Here is an 18,727-nt window from a genome sequence, read left to right as displayed (position 1 = left end):
CTGCAGCTGAAACTATTCCCTTTAAAGGGTGCAAGGGCAATATGACATCATGCTCCTGTTCAGTTACGAGGAAAAATATGTTTAGTATGGGAATCGTTTTATGGTGTTAAAATATTCCGGATGTGTAGGCCAGCAGCTATGAAACAGTTCATTCTTTAACAACTCTGCTGTACCTCACTGCTGTGGTGGTTGTCGTTTAGATCACAACCGAGGGGAAATAATGACATTGATTTAGCTTCAGTACAAATTGAAATGTTTCACAGCTACCAGCTTTTGTTAGAAGTGTAAAAAGGTTTGGCTTTTCGACACCATGGCATTTTTTAATCCTTGTTTTGCACCTGCAGCCTTGCATTTTCACCCAAGATCTGTTATCAATTCTGACGACTTTTTTTAAGACTCTATGGTAGTAAAAAGCAGTGACAGTAAAAAGCAAAGGGTGGTAAAAAGAAGAACTATCTGGAAGCATAAAAGATAAGGTTGCCATCTCTGTGCTATATAAAAGAAAAGAAAACCCTTTGGAGATGTAAAGAAGATATGAGAGGAGAAGAAAGCATACCCAGAAGAAAGAAACTGACTGATACTCTCACATAATCAAAAAATGTGTGACAATTGATGCACAATCCCACGCTATGGATACCTATATTTATCTTAAGGCATTTATCTGATACAGTTATACAGTCACCTCTCACTGTGTGCTGTAATGTGATCAGGAGAGTGGTACAATCCAATATGGGTACCTGCAGTATGCTGGGTGGTATGACCAGAAATTTGTATCAGCAGTATTTATTTATTTATTCTTGCATGACTGGGCCTTTATATAGGTTTATAGTGGCTTATTCTACTTTCAGTTGTACATTGACTTTAAAAACATGTTAATGTCATCATATATATACTGATAATAATAAACAATAATAACAATAAAACAAAGTTAGGATGCTATTGTATCCTCCTCTGCCATATATCCTCAGCAATTTCTTCCCATATTAACTGCAGAATAGCCGTCACACATGTCTAGTGGCAAATTAAAAAAAATATCACAGCCATCCGAAACTAACATAAGGCACAATAATTAACTTTTGGAACAATATCATAACCCAAAGTGTTGACCGTCTGACCGTCCACCGCTGGAGGCGAACCAAACCTGTTACATATGCATTGCAACGACGTCACTCCAACATGGTGACTTGCTAGCTACTGTAGATAGAAACTACTACTACTACAGTGTTCACAGATAACAGGTAAAGCAGTCATGAAGGAGATCATATGGTCAGTGATGTAGCTCAAACAGGAAAATGTCATTTGAATACATTATCGGGCATTTGTGTTTTCCCAAGAATGACTGTGATTTTGTTAATTTGGAGAGTGTATTAGAGAGACAGAGACAAAGACAGCCTCCCCTAACTGTATCACAATACCATAATTCATCATTCACTTCTGTGTTCTAGAGCAGGGAGCCTTGTTTTCTCCCTCTGCAGTTTGTTTTACTGATGTGATGACTTCACTCGCCTTGGGCTCCACATCACACACAGAGCTGTGAAGTCTGAGGTGAGGGACACAGACGGAGAACATTGTTTGAATGCGTGTACCAGCCTCTTGGTGATTGAATGGCAAAAAGCCAGGTTTTCATTGGATCTGAACCTGAATGTCAACTAAATTGGACTCAAGTTACAACACTCGTGACTGTAGCTCGTAAGTTGTGGGCCTGAACACTCATAGACTGAGTCATTGTTACATTTGTATCTGCAGGGCCACTCTGGGTCTTTAATCTCGATAAACAACATGGTAGAAAGGACTATTTGTTGTCTTTCTGTCTTCGTTTTCTCGATGATCAGAATCGTATTTTGGGAAAAGTGTCATCTGGTCGTTTGTGAACTCTCAGCAGAACGATTTCAAAGTGAGCACGCTGCTCTCGCTGTGACTTCTAACTAAGCAAAGAGGGATCTTGACTCATTAAGGAGCTATCTTTGCTTTGGTCAGTCAATATTTAAGTAGGCTCGGCCGATCAGCCTGTTTGATGATATTGGTCTGCTGCCAGCTGGAACGTTTATATTGGAAATTTTGTGTGTGCTCTCTCATTAATGTGACTTTGTAGCCGTACTGGCAGCGCTCGGTCAGTTGGTCCGTCCAACACCACTTTGGTCCAGACTGAAAAATCTTGATAGTATGGATAGCCCCTTTTTGCCAATTCATGGGCCCCAGAGGGTGTATCCTAATGACTTTTCCTCTAGTACCACCATGAAATTGCCATGAAATTTGGTGCAGATATTCAAGATCCCGAGGGTAGAATCACTACTCACTTTAGTGATCCCCTGACAACATATCGAGTGGCACCAGCTGATTTTCACTTTTTTTAAATTTTCAGTGAAATATCTCCACATCTGCTTGTTTTATTGGCACAGAATCCGGGCTTTTCAACTGCGCTCACCGGCGTTGCGATATAGGTGTTTACAGCGGCCGTGATTTCTTTGCATTTTGCACTTTTTTTGTCATATGGGATTGCTTTGGAAAGCGAGGAAGCCAGAGTCATTTGCTTCTGGGCTGATTCTGGTTGCTTTGGTCGTGTTCTCGCTACCGTACTCGCTTTGCCGCTTCAGTTCTTTCGCTTTCTCCGGGCTCCTTCTCTCTCTGCTGCGTCCCTGCAAATACAAAAACATGCCGGGCCGAATACGTCACACACACTCGCCCAGGACAGAGGTCTGGATGGGACGGAGTCTGTGACAGAGGGGAGAGAAGGAAATGCCAAAGCGAGTCTCATGTCGGCGGGGTGGCTTAATAACATTACATGACAATTTGTATTCGATGTTCGCGATATAGTCATTTTTGATGTATATTTTGATGACTATATTTGATGTATCACCCACCCCTACAGGATATAGTGACTGTTTCATAAAGTTTTTCAATTTTCAAGTTTCAATAATATTTTTTCAAATCATATTTGCTCCAATCTGCCTACTGCTGCTTTAAAGTGATAAAATTCACACCTAAAAAAACAGATTCATTGTATGACTTACTGCATTTTCACGAGCTACAGTTATGTAGTTGTTACCAAGAGAAGCACAGATGTACTTGAGTAATCTTGTGCAAAGCCAGAGAAGTAGAGTGAAGGAAGGCACTCCTCTAATTCTGCAGTTGTGGGGATTTTTCTGTTTTGCTCCCTCCACTCCTCCCACCCTCATCTCCCTCTCTCCCTGGTTTTCTCTGGCTTCGCTGGCTTTGTACACTCCAGTGCTCCCGCTACAGCCAAGCCTAAGCTGAAGGGACATTGAGCTGTATGTAAATCAATTTGGAACGCCAGCCGTATGTGGAAATAGAATTAGACTTGTCAACCACACCTCTTTAGTTCCTGCTCTCTTCTTCTTCTTCTTCATCTCTCTCTCCTTCTGTAGTAGTGTGCTCTTTTTCCAGTTAGGCATACAGTACCATAAGTAGCAGCTATAGGAAGGCTTAGGGTTAGGCTCGTGGGGGAGAGGGGATTAAAAGAAATCACTAAAGTTAGCAGCCTTCAAAGGAAGCAGAGAGACTGCATGAAGAGCCACATTTCTCTCAAATGGTTTCATGCTCAAGGGGCTTTGTGTAATGGTGAATTATTACATGAGGCATGGAGTCACATATATGTAAATGAGGCTCAACGCTTTAAAATGCACACAACATTGTGTACTCTCTGGATGCCCAAGAACAGGATGATATCAAAATAAATGTTAGGTTTTGATTTTCTTCGTTTCAAATAATCTAAAGACATGTTTGGTTCAGCAACAACAACTGTTCTATCTGCCTTAATTTCAGATATGACAGAAAGTCATATCTGACAGTTTTTTTTTGTTATGCAGCAGAAAACAGGAAGAGGGATTTTATATGGTCCACTCACTGTAATGAGTTTTTCTGCTGTGTCCTTGTCTGTATGGTCGCTGCATTGTGATAGTCATATCTCAGGCAGGCAGCCATCCATTGATTGTTGTGTCGGATGTACTGTATGTCAGCATCCCACTTGTGTCAAGAGATGGAAAGGGAACAGGAGCGTATGTTCATCTGAGACGTCAGGGATCAGAGGTTGAAAAGTCGACAAAGAATCCCAGATATCTTCTAGATCGTCTTTTCCAAATAATGAATCATACTCCTCATGATGTTCAACAACAACAGCTATACAAGCATGGACAACATGCCAGGCTCTAAAGGACAGTGTGGAAAAGCTATTCATCTGGCTTTTACAAATGTTCAATAACTCATGCCGTAAATTAATTTTCTGAGAAATTCAATTAATTTAATTCTGAAGAGCGATTTGTAAGCTGCTAAATAAAAGAGATGGGAGATTATTTTTTTAAAGGCAAATAACAGTGTGTTTCTGCCTCCCAGAGGCGCTATTAAAGAGCCCCTCATCCATCACAATTAACCTGGGCAGCTATTAGTGAATCGTTAATTAGACGTTAGACTGTGTCTAATGAATCGCAACACACACTTAGGAGCATTGAATCCATGGTTATGGACTCAAGCAATTATAGGAGATTTGATTTTTTTCAAATTGTTTTTGAAAAGAAAAATTCCAAGTCAGAAAAGTATATAATAATAAGCAGTAGAATAGCAAAGATTAGGCCTTAGGCCCTGTCCATGTGTGTACAGATATTTTCCTCTATGTTTTGGCTTCTCGTCCACATGCAAAAGGAGTTTTGGGTCGCAAAAACTGATATTTTTGATAACGCCTTCTAAGGTGCAGATTTTTAAAACTCCGGTTACTTTGTATCCGTGTGGACATGTAAAACGGAGAGTTTGGGAAACGATTTGTGCATGCCCATTGTTGCTTTGTGTAATGAGCATGCGCCAGAAACAATAACAAAGTACGTTACGTTTTACGTTTTGTAAGCAATGCGCGGACTAATTACTACTTTACATTTGAAAAATGTTACAGTCACAGGATGCCAAAGCAGGGAACACATTAAACACGTCGAGGCTGAATGGTGATTGAGTGTGCTTTTGGGACGATTGAAGGCGAGGTTTGGAGCACTCAGAGCTAAAGAGACAGTTGATGCAGTTTGACCAGGAATCCCAGCCCCCCACCAACAATAACTGTTATCGAATTTACTATAATGAAACCGAAGGAAAGGGAGTGAGAACGGTGGCAATAAAATTCCTTGACCCTTAACTTGTGATCTCACTTGTGGTTGAGGTAAATATTACGGCGAGCGTTTGGAGTTGTTTTTGCGTTTGAGTGTGGATGGAGATATTTAGTCAAATAAAGGTCGTGTGGAGGGAAAAATATCTGTATACGTGTAGACGGGGCCTTATTCTACAATTGCAGTTGTTGAATAAAAAAGAACAGCTTCAGACTGAGACCATCATCTTCCTCATGTGGAGTGAAGACACACGACTAATTTACTCTGCATTCCTGTTCCATTCATAAATTTCACCACCTACCTCTTACAAAATACTCGGGGAAAAGTTAAAGCAGCACTTGTCGAATTCACACGAGCTTTCTGGTGAGGCGATTTTCAGACCAATTCTCATCTGCCGTTCTCCGTCTAAATTGCATTCGATTGGCTGCATGTTCCTCTTGACAAAAATAGGGATGGAGTGGTGGGTAGTCGTTGCTAAGAAAGGAGGTATAATCACATGAAAGTATTCTGGTATTCAGAGAGAAACGGCAGCCTCGCTTTCCACCATTGTTGGGGTTTTAGTGGCAAAACACGACCGACACGTCTTATAGGTGCAGTGGGGGATGACATTCTCTATCTGCTCTCAATGAAAATGTCAAATCTTGTTTAGAATGCACTCAGGAGAAAATAAAACCAATGCCTGTTTTTAAAGGGTTGTAGTCCGCCCAACAGCTCAGATTTATTTCTCTATACTGGGACAGTAAAACGGCAGAGAGGGAAACATTAGAGCAGTAAAGAAACGAGAACCAAGGGTCATTTTCATCGGTGTACGATACACAACCCCACACCACGGAGCTATAAGGTAACCAGCGATGGCAAAGCAAACACTCAGTAAACATCCATGGCCTCATAAACTGTGTACTCTTGCCAAAGAGTTGATTACAGGCAGATCCCATCATGTAAAACCTTTAATACAGTATGTGTCGTAGTACCAGGGGCCACGCTGCTATAAGCTGGCTCTCCCAAAACATGCCTCCAAAGTACAGCACGTGAGCATTTGCATGGAATTACCACTCACATGTTATAAATCCCATCTTTACTACGAACACATCCTGCATTAGAGTTTTCAATTTGCCCTCCTTTCGACACAAAAACATAGTATTGCGTTACTGTTATTGGGAAGTGGCTGTTTATCATGGTCGCTTTTTTAAAACACTGCTTTTGTAAGTTAAGTAGGAAGATTCATATTTGGGGATTTTTTCCATTAAGTATACGCTACCCTCTGATGTGTCATCCATTTTTAATGAGACATACCGGGGCTCTTTTTAAAGTGATTACCGGCCGCTAGCTTATCAGATTGGTTTAAGAGCTCGCTAATGGCGTGATAAGGCACATTAAAGCGATAATAAGTATTTAATGATGTTAAATGTGGTCAGGCTCGAGCCACGGAGGTTTTGATCATTTTTTAAACAGGTCATAAAAAATGAACTTTGAATGCACTGATAAGATATTACATAGTCCTGAAGTATGAACAAAAAGTACATTATTGGCTTAATCCACTCTCATCTAGTTCTGTTTTTTTTGGTCCATGCAAGCTGTGTGGGATGGCAGAGCACTGTGGGATATGAATGATTTCCACTGTGATTTGGACAAAACACTGCGTTCCAGTTTTTTAAATCCTCTCCATCTCTTCCTCTCCGTCTTTATGAATCCCATGTTCTCTGCATAAAAAAAATGTCAACACAATTTGTGATATTTTTCTGAAACTTTGTGTTTAGTTGCATTATATCCACCTTTGTCTCTTTAACCTGCATTTTTCACTTGCTGTTACCTTCTCACCTGCCAGTCTCTCTTTCTCTCTTTCTCTCTCACACATACATTCACACAACCTGAGATCATCCTGCCTGATGTCAGTGTGATTATGCAGCTGCAAAAGATGGGTGTTCCTGCTGCTCCTTTGCCGATGCTTGGGGTGGGGCTCTCTGTGTCCATCTGCTCATGGCCCTAGGAGGAAAACCCCCCCAACACACACACATGGACACATTTTATAATATATCCACAGACACACACCCACACATTTGCACAGAAATGCACAAAATAATTACCTCGGCAGGGATTCTACTCAGTCATGCTGAATACCAGGGGATTGAAGGACACGTACAAATCACCTAATAAATTCACAGAAAACCAAGTCTCTCCTTAGCCTCAGAATGCTAAGCATTTCATCCACATTATCCCCCCAAATCCTTACAAGCAACACTAAATCTACATAAAAAAGTCAACTAAGGGTCGAGTTTTCTTAGTAGTCTTAAAAACAGACTTTTTCAATTTAGATTCACAGTGTTGAAACGATACCTGGGTGTTTGATGTGTCTATTTCAACTTCTTTTTTTGCTCTCTCTCTCTCTTCTTAGGGGTCTTTTTGCAGGCCATTACACTGAGACACATTACCAGGAGGATGGAAGTGCAGTCACCGGTATTCACAACTTCACGGTACGGTGGCACTCGAGTGCTTTTGACATTTATGGTCGGGTTGATGTGCAGCGGTGCTCCGCTGTCACGCTGTAAAAACTGACCCTTTAAAAGTGTTCACGAAGACAGATGTTTTTTTACTCATAGAGGATCAGCATTATAGATGAGAATCTACACTGGATCTAATTTTGGATTCAAAATAGATTTTCTTTTTTACCACTACATTGTAACCCAGTGTGTATTTAAAAGCCTCTGGCTGTTTGCTGAACAGGACATCTATCCCGTGGCCTACTTGATGATAAGCTGCGTTTTATGTTGGCCGTTTTTCAGCCGTCAGGATTTTACTATGGAATCCCCTTTTAGCAGCTGATCTATTCCTGAGTACTTTTTTTCTTCCTATTCTATGTGTGCGCTAGCTGTGTAAAGCAGAGTGCCTGCTACTCTTGAAAAATGAAGAAAAAGGTTGATGCTCATTTTGAACTCTGAGTAGACCTACTTATCGAAGCCACTCGCTGTGTTACGGTGGCTGAATTGATTCTTCATTATGTGATGAAGGTATTTTTACTTCAAGTTATGTAGAAAGAAGGTTTCACTGCTTAGCAACACAGGCATCATTTTTAGCAGCCATTGGATAATAGGGCTGTGCGTTTGCAAGAATCTGGCGATACGATACGCATTGTGATACAGGGGTAATGATTTTATATATATTACGATATTTTGCAATAAGGAAGGCGATATATTGCAATTTTTTGCTAATTTTAGGAAAACTGTCATAGTATAAAGACACACCATATGAGTAAAATCTGAGTAATAAAAAAGTCACTATGTGAAATGCCTACTATGGGGACGAACATCATCACACATGAATACAATTGGTCTCATTGGATTCACAAGAGTCTCAGCTTTACAGTCATTCCCAATATATGTAATTCTAAGACTGTTTAGGGACCCCAGTTTGCAGAAATATTCAAATTCATCATTTTAGAATAGCTGAAAATAACACATTTGTAGTGCATGGTATTATCATAAAGTGGTAAACTGTAAAGGGGAGACTCGTTGGTACCCATAGAACCATCTTAATTCTAGAGGTGAGAGGTCAAGGGGCCCCTTTGGAGCGTTATTTAGCCTCCTTTGCATGCAAGTATGACATGGTTGGTACCAATGGATTCCTTTGGTTTTCTAGTTTTATATAATGCTAGTACTCTAACTCTGAAACTGAGCCCTCTACAACCTCTGAAAAACAGAATAACGACCGTGTTTGCTGTCGGGCCGTCGGATTTTTAAGAGGTTAATTAATAATTGATGCAGCGTTTTGGAGAATCGATACAGTATCGCAAAGCACAATATCGCATGTGTATCGATATTTTCTTACACCCCCTATTGGATAACATTTCTGTGGAGTTTCAAAAATCTATGATTTGTGACTTTAAAAAGCTTTCTCTGTCTTTTTTTAACATAGTTAACAGTCTCTTGATCTTTCGCGGCTGAGTTGGCTTGAAATCGCTGTTTAATTGAACGGCGGTGAGGACAGTTTGACAGGTCGCTTACAGCTCGGAGGAGAAATGTCTGGTAATTCGGCGGTGACTGACAAGTCTATTTCCCGCAAAGTTATGCAAACAGCGTTTTCCACTCTCTCACTTTTAATCTTGAGTGGGGAGGATGTTACAAGCATTGCATCAGGCTGTCAAATAGACATACTGTATTGTCTTAGATAAGCTTCACGCAGCTGCACTCCTTCAGCACCTGCTGCCACTGAACTCAGTAATCATCCATGTGTTAATCAGGGATCAGCGGAAAGACGTGCACAGTAAATAAACAGCTATTCTATGAATTATCTGATGTGACAAAAGAAGCTGTGGAAATATAAGGATTTTGCTGCTGCTCCTCTAGAGTACCTATACACCTATAAAATACACCTAAGCAGGAACTGTGATCTTAAAGCCACTTAAGGGGAAATGAAACTGGATGTTAAGGGGTTAACCGAGATGTATTCCATCTCTGTTCTGCTTTTTGTAGCTTCAAGAAATCTAAAAATGAGCTTATGACTAAATATTTCACTTTGAATGCATTTAGCTACTAAAAAAGACACATTGATGATGACTGAGGAAGACAACCGCTATCCCTGCCTGATGTTTTCTTATATGAAAGGTGAGCTAATCTAGGTCAAGCATAGCCTAAGCACAGAGCCTTTGTAGCTGCGCTATTTTTATACTTAATGTAATGAATTTCAGTTCCATCACCACCTGGCTCAGCAACTCCTACTGTACTTGCCAAACAGAAATCGTTGGAAATTACAGTTTTATGCAGAAAAATCTTACCCCAAAGTATTTCCTCCTGCTGTTCAATATATGGGATGAGAAATGGTCAGTTTAGTGACTAATGGCAGTTGATTTAAGAGGGCTGGAGTGCAGCTAGACAGTAAATGGAGGTCTGTATTCCCTCTTAAGGAGAGTCACTTCCTCTACTCTCCTTGTGCTCAGACAACAGTGTTTTCACTGTTTCTGAGGAACCTTAAATGTCCCCTTTTCCTTCTACTGGACCACTCTGGTGGAATAATAAAGGAAAAAACAATTACTACTTTACTGTCACCTCCCATCCGTGTCAGAGAGTTTGTATAGAGAGGGGTAGAAGGAATGACTGTAACAAACAGCTTTTTCTTTTTTTTTTTTTTTCATAAATATAGTACATCTTTAACCCCCTGAGACCCGAGGGATCCTGACTGACTTAACTGTCTTCCAGAGGCTGTAGCAAGTTCAGTTTTAGAGCTAAGGTACAGATATCATATGAAACTAGAACACTCAATGAATCCATTGGTACCAACCATGTCATGCTAAGTTGTTGAGAAGGAGGCTAAATAACGCTACAAATTAAAGCTAAATTTTGGCGAGGAAAAACTGGCATTGCCATTTTCAAAGGGTTCCCTTGACCTCTAACCTCAAGATATGTGAATGAAAATGTAAAAATCTATTTAACGCCACTAATTTCTTTAATGCATTAACGCAACTTGTGATTACGAAGCTGTAGCGGGCTCAGTTTTAAAGCTAGATTGGAGATATTGGTCTGATATGAAACAAGAAAACCTAAGAAACTTAAGAAAACCTAATCAATTGGTACCAACCATGTCATACTAGCTTGTTGCGAAGGAGGTTAAATAATGATCTCAACCTTTTGTCGAGGAAAAACTGGCATGGCCATTTTCAAAGGGTGTCCTTGACCTCTGACCTCAAGATATGTGAATGAAAATGGGTTATATGGATACCCACGAGTCTCCACCTTATGCTCACTTTATGATAATCACATGCAGTTTTGGGCAAAAACCATGCAGTTATTTAAATGCAGTATAAATGTGTTATTTTCGCCTATTCTAAAAATGATGTGTTTGAATATTTCTGCATACTGGGGTCCATAAACAGTCTTGGAATTACATAAATTGGGTATGACTGGAAAGCTGAGACTCTTGCGTATCCAATGAGCCCAATTGGATTCATATGTGATGAAGTTAGTCCCCATAGTAGCCATTTCATTGTATTGAGACCATTTTTAATAATTTGACCTCACTGTATAAAATGACCTGTAGTGACCTCTAGGATAATCACAGCCTCATGAAACTTTACAAACACAAACTAAAGACGTAGAGCATTCAGAGGATGGGTGGCTTTCCTAGCTAGATTGATAATAAGGGGGTTTCTGAGCAGTTTCCAGAACAGAAGTGCTCGCCATCCAATCACGGAAAAATGCAATTCTTGCAGAAATCTCCAAATGTCCAAAGTTTTTGTTACCAAATCACAGCATGGCTTTTTCTATGGTGTTCATCAAGGTCTTGGTGTCTCAATATGGTATTTTGGAGGGATTGTTGATCATTTTTTATCAATTCTCGAGTGGTAAAAAATAGTTAAATTTAGCACTAAATCTGTTTAACACATGATATCAACCCAAAAATAGCCGCAACAACTTCTGACACATAATTGAGCATGGGAATGGCCATCATATACTTCTATCAGAATGTTCTATGCCCTTATACACTTTCACAATTTATTTTTAGTTAATGAATTAATTCATGTTTATTTCTGATTTATGAGTAAAACAACTTGACACACAGTGCTGAGCTGCATCTCAAATTAATCTTCAGGTTTCCAGCTTTCAGATGATGTACACCACTTCTATGTGACATCTACTGTTGACCTGCTATCTACCTATAAAGACCCCCTTACACCCCTAAAAAAAGACCAAAACAGGTCTATTTTGGGTCTCAGAGGGTTAATTGTATTATCCAGTGGGTGGAGCTTTCTTTGCTGTATGTTCATCTACAGTATGTAAAGGCTTTTTTTTTTATTAAATATACAATTACCTCTTTTAGAGTAACTGCTACTACCATGGGGAAGTGCAGGCGCATCCAAACTCCGATGTCACCCTCAGCACCTGCAAAGGCCTTCGGTAAGAAACACAACCATCACTTTGTATTCAAGCAGCACCTCAACGCTGCCCTTTAAGTGCTATTTGCCACCGCAATGTTTATATTTACTTAAGTCCGCACAGCAGCCCATCGCTCTTAAGCCCGCTGTCAGTAAGTTGGTGTGTGACTCGCAGGAATAGGGGAAAATGTCACACCTCATTGTCTTTGTCCACAGAGGTATCCAGTAAATATCTGCACTCGTTTTGGCAGTAATTGGCTTCCTGCTGTTGCTAATGACCAACCACAATTGGAAGATTTGGCCATCAGCAAAAAGCCTTAAGATACACAATGTCATCTCCTGCTTAATTAAACAGTACGGAAACAGGTTTAGTTTGCCACTTAAACAATGCAATAACAGCTGACTAACATATTATTTTATATATTATTATCTGAAATGGGAGATGTGATCATTTCAATGGAAAAAGTATGCATAAAGAAGGCCGATGCATTATAATACTGAGCTCATTTGTGAATTTGAAAGAGCTTTTGTGCATAAAGACATAACAAGTCTAGTGTTCAGAAGCTCTGGCCTTGTTGCCAAAATACAAAAAAAAAAACTTTTATAGTTTGGCGTCAGTAAAAGTGGGTCTGCAGAAAAAAACAAGTGCTACCTCAGTTGTAACATATTCCATTAGAGAGAGCCACATTCAGTCACATTCTGCGTTTGAGAGATTGGTTATGCTTTGAGGCTTTGTTTTCAGACTTGCGCTGCTGTCTCTGCAGAGGCTTCATCGCACTTGAAAACAAGACGTTTATCATTGAGCCGGTGTCTGGAGATGACAACGGTGCCCACTTCATCTACCGAGTGGAAGAACTCACGCTGACCCCAGGAGCCTGCGGCCACGGCTTCAACATGTCCTCTGTTGCCCCTGAAAACCACATCAAAAGCCCCTTTCAATCCTTCCACACGAGGGTGAGATAATGTTGTTGTTTTTAATCGCAAAGCTTGTATTAGAGCCATTGGCTATCACAGTTCAAAGCTATAGTGTCATCAATTTGAGCATATTTTTTTTGCTGTGTTTGATTGTCAAACGTTTCCGAAGGGTAAGACTAACATTCACTTGATGAAAGATAAATTGGCGTTTGACCAAAGATCCGAGCAGACCAGTTTGGATACGTTCCCAGAGGGTATTGCCATGGGCTTGACACATTTTATCTGCGCTTAGAGCCCAAAGTCGAGGGCCCATGCAGGTTTGGCCAATGATTCGCATGGAGCAGGTGCTGCATCCATCTGTTACTATTCCCAAGCATTAAAAACTCCATTTGAGTCAGGAAGTAAAACTTACCAACATACAGTACTTAATGACCCCTGAGTAATATCTGGGCGTCGTGATTTTAGAAGAGGATCAGTTCTACCTCAACAGATGGGAGATTAAGAAAAAAAGATCCATGAATATGTTTGTATGACCTGGCATGCTTTTGTGTGATGTCCTGGCTTTTCTAAGCTATGCAATGCTAATAGTGAAATGAGATTAAAATGATTTAGGTTGCTTTCACACCTAACATGTTTGGTTCGGTTAAAACAAACTCAGCTCCGTTTACCCGGTTAGTACGGTTCATTTGGGCTGGTGTGAAAGCTGTCAATCCAACCGACATGGTGCAGACCAAACAACCGAACTGAGACCACCTGCGATTCATTTGTGGTGTGAAAGCAAACGAACCAACCACAGGATCAAAAGCTTAACTACGAATAAATCCATCTGCTGATCGTGAAATCTGTTCAGGAAGCGATCTGTATTCAAGGTCATGTATATAGGCACGTCAGTGCTGGTATATTCCCTAATTAATAGTTAAAGTCAAGAGCTGTTAAAACTGCTGTGCTTATATCTGACTCTGTGTACATTGTCAGTTCATTAACTCCATTAAAAAGGTGTGTGACAGCGATCCCACAGTACACCAATTATGCGCATACTGTTTGCTCCCTGACGTTCGCACTATGCTTTCACACCATTCATCTGAGAGCGTTAAAGTCCTGCATAAATGTCTGTCACTCACCAGAATTTGATTTACCCACGTGGGTCCTGATGATGCAGGATGACAATCGCCAAAACTGTCCAATCAACGAGTTACCTTTCAGTCTGTATATCTTCATGTTTACTCCTCTGGTTCGCTTGTAAAAAGTCAGTATGAACAGGAACCGGATCAGAACTAAAATGCAACAATCTATCATTTTTACCCCCATTGGTCTCTAGACCCAATAAACTCAACTACAGGTGTGAAATCACCTGGGAAGCAGGTAAAACTTGTGGTTTATCTTGAGGCTTTTAATGTAGGCCCACAGGAAGTGATAGTACTGTGTATTTATGATATTTGCCGGTGCTTGAAGTATAAAGTATCCAGATCTTTAGGAGGATCAAGTGGATACATTTCATTTAACACATCTCAAAGCTGTTCTAACATGCAGCATTTCTGTTTTTCCTTCAGCATAAAAGGCATACCCAGAAGACAACCAAGTACGTTGAGCTGATCATTGTTGCAGACAACAGAGAGGTAATGCACCTACCTTGCTTCCCATTCACAATCAAAAGTGTCTGAACAACAGAAAACAACACACTGAAAACACAGCAAACCCTTCATGTTATGAGCAGAGCAAAATCAGGGTAAGCTGTAGTAACAGTAGAGCAGGTCCCACCGGGCCTGCAGAATTAGGTCAGTGTGCAACAAGCAGTGTGGTCTTGTGGCAGAGGCTCCGATTTGACAGGAAGTGCTGAACGATTCCCCAGCAGACCAGACAGGAAACAGGAAAAAAGCCGTGTGGATACAGAAGAGTCTCCCGTAAGCACTGACGAGCTCATTGTGGGGTTTCCTCCGGGCGGCTTTCTGCTAATGCGCCTGACCTGAATGGAAAGAAAGGAAATGAAAAAAAAAAAAAAGGATAAGGGATCAAGTGTGTTGTCAGGCTCCGTCCAGCACCAACGCAGGTGGATACACAGTAGGGTGCAAATAGTAGGTCTGACTTTGCTGCAATTTGGATCAAAAGCTTTGCAGGCTGTCAGATCTGCCAATATACCTGCTCCCTGCGGCCGTGCCATTTGTCTCTCTAACACTGGGAGATTTTTCTAGATCCAGATGGTCACAGCTTGACAAGCTGCCTAGCACTCAGGAAAACGTATTGCCTTCGCGGGTGTCCTGTGTTGTTTCGTGCTTTTTTAGTTCTGAAAATGACCGTAACTACGGTATCATTCATGTTTTCATCAACTACTTCTGTGTGTAAATATGTCCCATTTTTCTACCACTGATGATGTTTTTGTTTTTAGTTTCAGAAACAGGGGAGGGACGTGGAGAAGGTGAAACAGAGACTGGCAGAGATAGCTAATTACGTGGACAAGGTAAAACGACCTCCCCCCTTTTGCACAGGAGGAATAAATCACATTTTTAAAATAGAAATATTACTGGCAGCAGAGATTAATGGGATGACTGTGTGATATATTAATGTCCTACTAAAACAGCTGCTTTTAGTCTGTCAAAAAAACCTCTGCCAGAGCTGTGGATCTATAGCTAGCAGATACAGCGGGCAGATGGATTTGCTTAAGGGAAGCATAGATAGAGACATGGAAAAGCTCTGATCATGTGGAAAACATGAAAAGAGACGCTCTCACTATTACACACAGGAGCGTTCATTCATTCAGGGCTGCCTTGAGTAACCAAAGTTAAAAGTGTCTCACGCATCTGTTTGAAGGTATTTGATCATTCATGTAATCTAAGCTGTATAAATCTCCTGGCCTTTGTATTCACGCTGACTCTCCCACGCTTATCAACAGTTCTACAGGGCCCTGAACATCCGGGTGGCCCTGGTGGGTCTGGAGGTGTGGAGTGACTCTGATAAATGTCCCATCACCCAGGATCCCTTCACCACCCTGCACGAGTTCCTAGATTGGAGGAAAGTCAAACTGCTGCCCCAGAAGCCTCACGACAATGCTCAGCTCATAAGGTGAAAATTAAGCCCAGAAATGATATTAGTACACATGAAAACAGATGCGTAAAGGGCCATTAGCCACAAACTTGCTTATACTTTACATCAGCGCTGGCAATTTCCCAGAGGATACCATGGAAATTTACACTGATTTCTGACCCAGTCAACCGTTGTTTTCCATTAATTTCACTGTTTCTGCAAGTTGATTTTCGTAGCATACTGGAATTAACTAAAACTATTTTGTTACCTGGATATTTATTTATTGTTTATGTGGATCCCCATTAGCTACTCTTTCTGGGGTCCATATTAGAATATACATTATAATCAACAAATGTTTGCACTTAACACCACAAACAGTAAATATAGCAATTGTAATATCACCTTTACACCATTATATCAAACCAAACATTTGACCATAAAACATGAAAAAAATAATACATAGCAATCAGGGCTGTCAAAGTTAATGCGATCATAACACGTTAACGCAAATTCTATTTAACGCCACTAATTTCTTTAACGCATTAACGCAACTCGGGATTTTTAAGTTGTAGCGGGCTCAGTTTTAAAGCTAGAGTGGAGATACTGGTCTCATATTGAACAAGAAACTTAAGAAAACCTAATGAATTAGTACCAACCATGTCATACTAGCTTGTTGCAAAGGAGGTTAAATAATGATCTAAACTTTTTGTCGAAGAAAAACTGGCATGGCCATTTTCAAAGGGGTCCCTTGACCTCTGACCTCAAGAGATGTGAATGAAAATGGGTTCTATGGGTACCCACGAGTCTCCCCTTTACAGACATGCCCACTTTATGATAATCACATGCAGTTTGGGGCAAGTCATAGTCAAGTCAGCACACTGACACACTGACAGCTGTTGTTGCCTGTTGGGCTGCAGTTTGCCATGTTATGATTTGAGTATATTTGTATGCTAAATGCAGTACCTGTGAGGGTTTCTGGACAATATCTGTCATTGTTTTGTGTTGTTAATTTATTTCTAATAATAAATATATACATACATTTGCATAAAGCAAGCATTTTTGCCAACTGCCATGTTAATAAGAGTATTAAATACTTGACAAATCTCCCTTTTAAGGTACATTTTGAACATCCTACTCTGGGTACTTCCAGAAAATAATATTTCTGAATGCAGATAATTTGGTTGTTTTTAAAACTATTGTATTTCCAAACAAAGTTGATACACTACATCTGAACCTGGTAGGAAATTAGTCTAAACCTTAATGGAAAACCAGCTGCAGTAATAAATTGGGGTAACTATTGAACTAATTGTGGGTAACAAGCTAAAACAAAAATGCACAACAGCTGGTATCGTCCTGTAGATCTCAATAACATTTTTATCTCCTCTCCACCCTACTTCTGTCGTCTGCAGCGGCGTTTACTTCCAGGGCACCACCATTGGCATGGCGCCCATAATGAGCATGTGCACAGCTGAGCAGTCTGGAGGCATTGTCATGGTGAGTATAAAACCTTCTTGCTGCTGCTCCCACTCTCCTCTCCCTCCGCGTAGCCAGATTGTATCAGTGTGGACATTGTTCAGATTCAGCAGGCTAACACAATCCAGACGCGATTTACACAGAAAAGGTGTTCGTTGTTTGCTGGCGGGAGGTCCAATTTTTAAACGTAATGATATTTGTGCTGGCACTCCCTCAACATCCGTGGCCTCATCGTTACCACAAACACCCATGTGTACAAAGGAATATGTAAAAATATACTCTCTGAAGGACTGGACTGCAGATACGCATCACCTTCTAAGGTCATTCGAAGTCTTGCTATCACTCAATCATGTGACATCTCTAAACGGCTCGGTGGGGCACAGAGGTAAATCTAAAATGTGGTTTTAAACAAAACCACATTTACATTTTTATTAGATGTAATAAATTGTTTATACCAGCTCTTATAGAGCACACGTTTGAATTTTTTAACACACAACTGTGCATCGCCCCTGGTACACTAAATTATTGCACGAAGTAAATTAGCTGCCTGTTGGGCTCCTCTGCCTGATGTAGCACTTGACACCCATGCCAAATCACAAAGTGGATACCAGCCCAATGCCATTACGCCCCAGCCCAGATGTGTATCCCCCACTAATAGATGCGTTTTCTGCTGGTCGTGGCTGCGGTGAGGCATCTCCAGATGTTTGTCTTCCCCATTACTTACAGATGGCAGATGGTTTGGCCCGAGATTAAAGAGCCATGTAAGCGGTTAGAGGGCGGCCAGATGAGATGAACCATTTCTCAAACCGTACACTGTTAATCAGCCTCAAATCCTTTATTTGGTCCACATGTTCTTTCAGTTTAAACATCATAATGTTATTTATTTTTTCCATTAAACTCACATGAGTCTTAACATGCGAATGGTTAGGTTTAAACTTTGACAGCTAACAATATCCGCTCTTTTTTTATATGGCATTCTTCTCAGGGAGTTACTTTCTCATATGGCTTGAAAAGATATCAGAAAGATTATCAGAGCGTTTCTTGTAAGCAACACTATCAAATTCTCACCATCACTACAATGGCTTATAGCTGCTTCAAAGAAATGACTGTGGCTTCCGAGAGTTTCATCCATTTCTGCTGACTCTGATCTCGCACATTTTTGTGAGGAAGCACTCAACCATGAATATCACACATACACACACACACACACACACACAGAGACGCACTGATAAATATGACAGAAGCAGAGGGAAGTTTTCCCATCCTTCTTGTTAAAAGGCGGGGTGCAGCTCCCCGTGATGCTGCTCTGTAATCAGAGCAGGAAATAGCTTGGCTTGTCCTCAACTTTGACATA

The 18,727-nt window shown here is 40.6% G+C and overlaps 1 protein-coding gene across 2 annotated transcripts in view; it reads left to right on the top strand.

Annotated features, from left to right (window-relative positions):
- adam12 (ADAM metallopeptidase domain 12) overlaps positions 1-18,727 on the top strand; it is a 112,197-nt gene that overhangs the window by 41,785 nt on the left and 51,685 nt on the right. For both annotated transcript variants that reach the window (XM_037783250.1, XM_037783251.1), the window contains exons 4-10: positions 7,498-7,576; positions 11,913-11,989; positions 12,732-12,921; positions 14,433-14,498; positions 15,266-15,337; positions 15,770-15,939; positions 17,310-17,394. In XM_037783250.1, the coding sequence (XP_037639178.1) occupies positions 7,498-7,576; positions 11,913-11,989; positions 12,732-12,921; positions 14,433-14,498; positions 15,266-15,337; positions 15,770-15,939; positions 17,310-17,394 (739 nt within the window). The remainder of the gene's footprint in view (positions 1-7,497; positions 7,577-11,912; positions 11,990-12,731; positions 12,922-14,432; positions 14,499-15,265; positions 15,338-15,769; positions 15,940-17,309; positions 17,395-18,727) is intronic.

Source organism: Sebastes umbrosus, chromosome 10 (genome assembly GCF_015220745.1).
Source record: "Sebastes umbrosus isolate fSebUmb1 chromosome 10, fSebUmb1.pri, whole genome shotgun sequence".
Lineage (NCBI taxonomy): Eukaryota > Metazoa > Chordata > Actinopteri > Perciformes > Sebastidae > Sebastes > Sebastes umbrosus.
This window is presented reverse-complemented; position numbering and strand designations above follow the sequence as displayed.